The 9357-nt window shown below is 36.7% G+C and overlaps 1 protein-coding gene across 1 annotated transcript; it reads left to right on the forward strand.

The window, feature by feature from the left end:
- The first annotated feature begins 3370 nt into the window (after nt 1-3370).
- Nucleotides 3371-7566, forward strand: LOC107661921 (gastrula zinc finger protein XlCGF8.2DB-like). The gene is made up of 3 exons (XM_016451715.1): nt 3371-3451; nt 3807-3938; nt 6447-7566. The coding sequence occupies exons 2-3, from the start codon at nt 3854-3856 to the stop codon at nt 7349-7351; spliced, it is 990 nt and encodes a 329-aa protein (XP_016307201.1). The 5' UTR covers nt 3371-3451; nt 3807-3853; the 3' UTR covers nt 7352-7566.
- Nucleotides 7567-9357: the final 1791 nt, after the last annotated feature.

A 9357-nucleotide genomic window follows, 5' to 3' on the forward strand; every position in this document is an offset into this window, starting at 1 on the left:
GCGGGGGGCGGGGGGGGGGGGGGGGGGGGGGTACTGTGGGTTTGCACGGTTCCTCATCCGCAATTCCCACAGTAAACAAGGAACCACTCAGCCACAATGCAAAGTCAATATATTCCTCTAGGGTGGCAGAACTGGCGACAAAATTGGTTTTAAAAATGGATTGTCTACCGTAAACATTTCCATACTTCTCTGGTTTCACAAATTATGGATCGGGGAGTTGCTCGGACTATTTGCTGGGTAATCCTTTTAGGGAATAAAAGCACAACACTAAACGCACGACAACGGTTTTTCTATTATATATTATATAGTTCAGGATATTGCACTGTAGACAGATGTACATTTTGAAGGATTTGAGGATTCTTTGTTCGTCAGATGAAGTCTGATCATTGAAACAGACGCAACTAAGATTATTCAATATGCTGATTTTTATCATCATTACTTCACCTCCTACTTCTGCTCTTCTCTTTCTTTGCTCAGTCAATTTCTTGGCTGATAGAAGACAGTTTTGGGTACCAAACAAGACTTTCTGTTTACAGGTTTTGGGTATTAGACTACTCTGCTGGCTAATGGTTTTAATACCAGGCTAAACAGATATTTTCAGACAGGATCTGGCATCCAGGGCTGGATCTGATTAATCTGACGTGGAGACTTGATCTGATCTAGAGGTCTGTGTGGGACTGTTTTTTTAGTCCCGCTCCTGCAAGGTTATATTCCGTACCCACCCGCTCCTGCTATATATTCACTTTTGTTCACCCGCTGTCTGCTTAGAATGATTTTCTTCCCGACCCGACTGTTCCTGCTAAATGTAGATGTTGTTTCCAGAATCTCACACTACTGAAAGAGAGATAACAAATAAAAATGTAGCCTTTACAAAAATCGTGTTATTTTTATTCGTCTTGTCAAAATACAAAATTTGTTTAACATTTTGCTGTCAACACGGTAGGAAAAGTGTCGCAGAGAAAAAAAAATAAAACAAATACGAAATTAACCGGTGCTCGATGAGAGTGAGTAAAGCGCAGATGTGCTATTCTGAAAGGACGTCGGGAACAGGATATTGTTAGACCGCCCACTCCCCGTTCAAATAGAGTTACCGACCGCTACCGCGTTTTATTTGGGAATTTAATCCCACGTCGCAAGAAATATTATATTTTTTGACGCTTAAAGGGGCAATAGGTGATTGTCTTCAGAAACATTTTTTGTTATGCTGGTTGAAAGTCTCTTCACATCCCGATAGCAATCACTAAGTTAAGTGGTCTAAATGTATTTATATGTATTTATATATTTTGAGAAAGGCGTAGGACCAAGAAATGTCCGTCCAATTAAAATGCTCGGTCCGAGCGTTTTGATTGGCTTTCCTACCTGCCTGTCTATCAGCGCGTTTTTGGTATTGTAGTACTTTAACTAACTGTACTATAAAGTTTTCTCACCGGTGAATGGCACATGATGTATTGTAGTAATGTTGTCTCTGGTCGTCTGATCTGTGTGCGTTCAGGGGGCGTGGCTTTGGACGGCGATTGCAGGAGGGCAGGACGTTCGCTTTCAGTGCTATCAGGCTAAAGTTAGCATTTTCCGAGATCTCCTACTGCACCTTTAATAAGAAATTGAAAGAAACCTAATTAGAATAAGAAATTTAAATAATTTATTAGTTAACATTTATATTATTACAGGCAACATTGAAATATTTTATTTCAAGTAACGAAAATTTATTTTAGTTTTATTATCAATACCATGGCAAAAAAACACATTAGCCTAACAAAGTTCAAACATTATTAAAGACAAGTGAACAGTCAGTAAATAAGAACAAATAAACAAATTACAAGCAATAGAACAAACAAATAAGTAGAACAAAGATACAAATTATCTCTGAGACATCTATAAACTTTTTGGGGGTGTTGTACTAAACAGTGGCTTTCCTTTAAAGTGTCACGAAACCCTAAAACACATTTTTTGAGATGCTAACATATAAAAACAGGTTGCACATCAGTGAAAACCACAATAGCACTTGTTATGTATATCAGTAAAGGAAAAGTGGTTGTTTTTTCATTTTTGGAGCAATTTGGTTCTTCCGGTTCAAAAACCAAAGTTAAACCGCGTTTCAAGTTTGTGAACATATTTCATATTCTCTCGTGCTCCAAACATGAATCAGCACCGTGAATGCGCACATATCATGTCTTCTTCAAATAAAAGATGCGCAAATAAGGGTGCTTTTATTGTGATACACAGCAAACAATGATATATATACAGACCGAAAAATCAAAGAAGAGTAAACAAAAAGTAACTGCCTTTATTCTTTCTGTTTTAAAGATATTATACACACAAATGAATATTATAATGAGTGTGTTGTAGGTTTGCGTTTTATTGGTTGTTTTCTCCGCTCTTCCCACTTTTCCAACAGCTTTACACACACATTTCTGGAGTCTTTTTCCAAAATGGTTATGCAGGTACATGTTATTACAATTAAACACTGTCTCTCTAGCTATTCATTAGTCTGTCATTTAGTTTTACAAAACAGTGGCTTTGTTTATTTGAAGTGTGCTGGAAGTGTAATGTGGTTACACTGTTAAAATGGATAATCTGCTTAATGTTTTACAAGGCAAATTAATTTGTATTGATTTATAAATATTTAATGAATTGTTGACAGGTTATTAACTAATATGAAGTCAATGTAAAATAATCGAGTGCAAGATTTTCACCAGGTGTAATTCACACTGGAGGGTGTTCAACCCTGAGTTGTAATTGTATATTACAATATATATATATATATACACACACATATATTGCATCATTGTCACCCATTGATTGTTGCATATTTATTTTTAATTTTTTTTAGTACGAGGCCCCTAATTATAGGTTTAAATTTATTTTGACAAACCGTGTTTTTATATCATATATATATAGCGCAATGAATTTAAAAAAAAAAAATGCATTAAACACTTTTTAAAGGCTTATCATTAAAACTTATTGACCAATCAGGGTATCTTCCGTCCATTCCAAATCCGTTTTCAATTAAAAAACAGAAAACAAAATCCGTTATTTAGAGTAGATTATGTGTCTGATTATGTATATAGAAAAATATAACTTTAAGTAAATATTAAACAAAGGCAATAAAATGATAAATTAAAAAACGATTAGTTTTTTCGTTTTCTGTTTTTTAATTGAAAACGGATTTGGAATGGACGGAAGATACCCTGATTTTGACCACTGATATAAATGGTTTCTGCACTCAAACATGACTCTTGCACCTTTTTAGACAGAATCATAGTTATTTTCAGCAGGTCATTGGACAACATATATATAAATATATATTTCACCACGAATAAAAACCCTGAATGTCTCTGACCAATGTTTGTCTGCGCGCTATGCACTGACAGGACTTTTATTTTGTTCTGGCGATGTGACGTCACAAGGCTGCGCCGCACTCCTGTGTCTGTTGTGATTCGGCTGAAGACAGGTTTGTGGTTCCGAGCATATAAAGTGTTTAATTTCTACAAACCGTCAAGGCAGTTTTATAGTTTGTACACGCGATGTCAAATTAATTAATCGTTCTTGAATATATTATCTCAGTGCTTTATTGAACACGTACGAACATTGTTTTGCGCGAGTAAAGCGCATTATCACAGAAAAGTAGCGTCTTATTTAACTTTCCCAGATGAGTTTATCTGATATATTGGTAACCAGTGAAGAGAGAATCAAAACCGTGTAAACACAGCGAGAACAGCGCACTGAGAGCTGATTGAGACGCGCCCACAGAGTTAGTTTGGGTTTATTTTCATCTCTGTTAACTATTCTCATCTCAATCACGACAGACTGTCCAAACTAAAACTCCTGCTGAGATCCACACACTACTGCAAAGATGGCGTTCATTAAAGAGGAGAGTGAAGATGTGAAGATCGAAGAGACATTCAGAGTCAAACAAGAAGAGACCGAGGAACAAACGGGTTGGTCTTCATTCTCAAACCTGAACTCACTCATTTGATCCAGTTATTAAAATCTCCAGCTTCTCTTTGATATCATTAATGCACTCTGCTAACTGGAGTATTATCGGCATAACGGTGAAATCCAATGATAATGTCCCTCAGTGGAAATATACAGTATATGCATAGGAGTAAAGCAGAGGACCTAGTACTGAGCCCTGTGGCACTCCATATTTTGCATCTCTTGATTTACACAAAGTAGTAACAGATACAATGGCCAATAACAAATAATTCTCATAATTCAGCAAAACTGAATTCCAACATAATTATCAAGCTATCCAAGAGAATATCATGGTCTGTGTTGTTGAAAGATCTAATGGCACTAGAAGAGAAAAGTAGCTGTAATTAGATGCCAAATGTAGGTCATTTGTAACTGAGCATAGTTTCTGTGCTATTATGGCAGCTTATAAAGGGGGTAGTTTAAAAAAAGGGCTGTCATTTACTCAATCCTTAAGTTCTTCCAAACTTGTATTTAGAAAATGTACTGGAAAAAATACTATGGATGTCAGTGGGGACCAACAACTGTTTGGTTACCCTCATTTTTCAAAATATCTTCTTTTTTGTACAGCAGAAAAACGAAACCCATGCATGTTTGGAACAAGTTTGGGGTGAGTAAATTATGACAGCACTTTAATTTTTGGGTGAACTGTCCCTTTAAATCCTGACTGAAATTGTTCGCAGCTCTCCATATTTGAGAGGACCAAGTTGAGTTACTCTAATATTTCAGACATAAATCGTAAATTTAAAATTAGTTTATTATTAACTAGATCAAGTGGTCCAGAAGTGTTTGTTTGTTTTGATAAGAGGTTTGACATCAGCCAGCTTGAAGGTTATTGGGACATGTCCTACAGAAAGAAAAGAGTTAACAATATTAAGAATATATAAAAATATAAGATAGGGGTGTGTGACATGGCAAAAATATCACTATTTTTAAATAATTTCACTATTCTTTTTCATGTTGATTTTACTATTTTTCAAGCTGTCTACGCGGCACAAACTAATTTCCCTATTTTAAAAACAAAGCCTTACAAGGTAACAAAATATACAATAATGGCAGATATTTAGGGCAAAGTGGACGAAGATAAAAAACCTTTTTCATTATTTTCTTTGTTATTATTATTATTATTATTATTATTATTATCTTTGTTATTAAAATACGAACAAAGATACACATTACAAATACACATAATATACAAATAAAACTGTTCTTTATTTTTCAGAAACAGTAGGTGTATTTAACTAGCATTCAAGATATTGAATCAACAAATATAAAAATAAAACACTATATATATATATATATATACACTTCACTGTATAAATTGCAGTGATTCTTATTAAAGCAACAGTATTAATATTCTTCAGTCAAGAGCAGTGAGTGATTTTTCTGTTTTTGTTGTTTTATTAGCATTAAAGGCATATTTCACCCAAAAATGAAAATTGTCATAACTTACTCACTCTTACGTTGTTTTAAACCTGAATTAGTTTTTTTTTCTTCCCTAGACCATAAATGTTATTTTGAATAATGTGGGTAAGCAAACTGTTGCTGGTCCCTAGAGACTTCCATATTATTATTTTTTTCCTGCTATCAAAGTCAGTGGGGACCAGCAACTGTTTGCTTACCCTCATTCTTTAAAATATCAAGAAAGAAATTAATACAGGTTTTGGACAACATGAGAGTGAGTAAATAATGACAGAATTGTAATGTTTGGGTGAATTATCCCTTTAATGACAAGGGGCAGCATGTTTAAAAATATTAGTCTGCTGTCACTTTAAGACCTGCATGCATCTAAAGGCCGTTTCACACTGAGTGCGAAACGATTGATCGTCTACTGCTAATTCACGCCTGCACGCTAGGTGGCACTGATCAGCAATGCATTTTTTCCTAACGTAGCCTATGTATCTCGTATATGGCTTTTACATCATCCACTGCTCAATATACAGCATTAAATTAAGATACATAACTTTTGGTTCTTCATCAGAAACACAAACTATCCATAATGCTTACAAAAATACATCTGAAAATATAATTAGAGCTACAATTAGCGTCAAGCTACATTTCAAAATGTATGTAATTATTAATGTTTTTGCTCAAACCCCACTTTAAACATTAAAAAGCCGTAGTTCGCTGACAAGCTACGCAATATCGTGCTCATAAACGAATGCGATTCATCTGCGATTATGAACGCAATATTGCGTAGCTTGTCAGTGAACTACGGCTCGTGAATGCATGCTGCGTTGTATAGTATATTAGGATGGAGGTGCCAGAACTGCAAATAATAGAATGTATGCTGTAGCACAATATTTCTTCAATAGCAGATCGTGGAGACAAAAATTGTGATATCTCACTTTCTCATTCTGGGATTACAGGTTTTTTGTCTTTCAGTGGGGTAGGATCTAGCATACATATTTTGATGTTTGCTGCTTTGTGCCATTGAACAGGGGTGAACTTGTTTTTGTCTGTTTTTGTCATAGAGCTGATGGCGCTGAAAGAGGAGAATCAAGAACTGAATAAAATGGAAGAGAAACATCATGATTTTGTAACTGGAGAACAGACATCCTCAAGAGATCAAAACTCTGAAACCTTTAATCGCCACACAATGGTTCACTCGAGAGAGAACCTTTTTAAATGTGGTCAGTGTGGAATGACGTTCTGGAACATTAAACACCTCGACAGGCACGCAATACTTCATTCCAAAGAAAAGCCTTTTAAATGTGAGCAGTGTGAAAAGTGTTTTAAAATCAGCAAATACCTGAAGAATCACATGAAGATTCACAGCGGACAGAAGCCGTTCACGTGCACTCAGTGTGGGAAGTGTTTTGGCCATAAAGTCTGCCTCAAGAATCACATGACTCTTCACACCGGAGAGAAGCCTTACACCTGCAGACAGTGTGGAAAGAGCTTCTCGCAAAGCGGAAATCTTAAATATCACATGAGAGTTCACACTGGAGAGAAACGTTACACCTGCCCTCACTGCAAAAAAAAATTTGGTCACAAAGGCAGCCTCAAGGCTCACATGAGGATTCACACCGGAGAGAAGCCCTACACATGCCGACAGTGTGAAGAGAGATTTACACACAAGGAATCCTTCGAAATACACATGATACGTCACACTGGAGAGATGCCATTCACCTGCCAACTGTGCGGGAAGGGCTTCCCACAGAAAGGAAATCTGAAGTCACACATAAAAGTTCACACTGGAGAGAAGCCTTTCATCTGTCCTCACTGTGGAAAGGGTTTCACTTTTAAAGGAAACCTTAAGATTCACATGAGGATTCACACTGGAGAGAAGCCGTACTCGTGCTCTAAGTGTGAGATGAGGTTCCTGTATAAAAGAGACCTGAAACGGCATTTGCAAACCCAGTGTTCCTCAGAGTGACGAGATTTGAAGAAAGATGCTATTTGTGTGTGTGTGTGAGACTGTTCACATAACCTTTTAAATGTGGCCCGTATCAGATGATCACCTAAACAGAACACTGCACCATGTGGTTTATTTGCATGCTTCTTTATATTTTGCCTTGAGGCTTTTTTCTTTTGTCACGGTCGGAAGTGGCCACAGGTGTTCATATGTACATCCTTTCAAGTATAGAGAGGTTGCAAAAAGGTGGAAAATTTCCAGTAAATTTCGGAAACATTCCAGAAATTTTGGAAACTTTCCAGGATTTTTTTGGAATCTTCCAGGGATTTTTGGAAATGTACCAGAAATTTTCCACCCCTTTGCAACCCTAGTTGCAATAAACATCCTCTAATTTTGATAACATTTACATTTCGTCATTTTGCAGACGCATTTATCCAAAGCGACTTACAATTGGGGAATACATAAAGCGATTCTTCTTCAAGAGGCAAACAGATACAGGAAGTGCTCGTAATACCAAGTTTCAGGCATTGTTCAAATAAGTGCAAGCTAGAAAAGGAAGGAATAAATAAAGAGAAAGACAGTTTTTTTTATTTCAAGGCATTTCTCATACATTTGATTCAGGTTAAAGGTGCAGTGTGTAATATTTAGGAGGATCTATTGACAGAAATGCAATTTCCTCCCCCACGTGCTCCAGTTTGTTTATTATGCCCTTATTTGGTTTTTCATGTTCCTGTCCGTTTAGTTCATTTGTTCCCAGGTGTGTCCCATTAGTTTCTGTGTATTTAAAGTGTGTTCTGCCCCTCGTTTCCCGTCCGCTGTTAAATGCCATTCCCATTAGTTTCTGTGTATTTAAAGTGTTCTGCCCCTCGTTTCCCGTCCACTGTTAAATGTCATTTCGTGTTCTGTGGTTCCTGTGTTCCCAGCTTTGTTTTCATTAAAGATTTTGGAATTTGCTTTACTCCTCGTCTCCTCGCTTCTTCGTTCCCGTGCTCCCAGTGTGAATCGTGACAGAACAGCGGACCTAAACAGTAAGCGGCGCCCCTTCTCCCGTGTTTTGTTTTCGTGTTATGTAGGCTACTATAGATCCTATTGAATGTTCTCCCGAATATGTTTGTACAATTTCTTAACCGCTTCCTAAATAAATAAAAAAGAAAGTAGCTGTGTGGAATGTTTGTTTAGAAATGCTGGTTATTCAACAGGCTTATTAAACCAATTAAAAATTTCATGAGATTAAATACAACCCGGTGCGGGTGTTTTTATATCTCTGTATTTCTGAAGGAAACGACTGTCTTCAGAAAATTATGGATGTCATTTTCATTTAATCTTGCCTGTAATGCCAGCGTTTGTGAGCTGAGCACTGCTTTGTGTACAGCCCTTACCGGGGAAACCCCTATCTCTCACGCTTTACAAGCGCCTTCTGCTGGCAGAGAATGAATTTGCATATACAGTGGGTACGGAAAGTATTCAGACCCCCTTACATTTTTCACTCTTTGTTATATTGCAGCCATTTGCTAAAATAATTTAAGTTAATTTTTTTTCCTCTGACACTAGGAATTTCAGTGTTATAATATTTTTCATTTGTTTTAGCCATTTTCATAATGTAGACAGAGATTGCATAAATCTTTGGTGTTGATTTATATAATAAAAAGCCTATAATAAATCAGTACACTAGGGGTGGGTTGCACCAACATGGATTAAATTAAACCAAGATTAGAGCTAATCAAGGATTTGTTGATCTGGGTTTTATTTTAAATCGAGTTGTGTTGCACCACGTAATTTTAAAAACAGATTAACAAATCTGTGATTAAAACATTAACCTGTGATCAAAACTTTCACTTGCGATTAATTCTGATTCGGTGTAGCCTCACTAAACTGCAACAATTGCTGTGTCTCATTTAGAAGGCTGCGCCCTCCGGAGGTCAAATTCTCTGGAGGTCGCATCCTCTGGAGGTCGCACCTCTGTAGGATGCATATACGAAGTGTCCTCAACCTAGAATTAAACGAGACGGCCTTCGTAGGACAGGCGG

The sequence above is a fragment of the Sinocyclocheilus anshuiensis genome, unplaced genomic scaffold, assembly GCF_001515605.1.
Source record: "Sinocyclocheilus anshuiensis isolate Anshui unplaced genomic scaffold, SAMN03320099.WGS_v1.1 scaffold1040, whole genome shotgun sequence".
NCBI lineage: Eukaryota > Metazoa > Chordata > Actinopteri > Cypriniformes > Cyprinidae > Sinocyclocheilus > Sinocyclocheilus anshuiensis.

Excerpts from the sequence above, each read along its gene's own strand:
- LOC107661921 (XM_016451715.1), top strand. The coding sequence starts at position 3,854 with ATGGCGTTCATTAAAGAGGAGAGTGAAGATGTGAAGATCGAAGAGACA. Across the intron at positions 3,939-6,446 it reads AGAGACCGAGGAACAAACGG|AGCTGATGGCGCTGAAAGAG; the intron begins GTTGGTCTTCAT and ends TTTTTGTCATAG.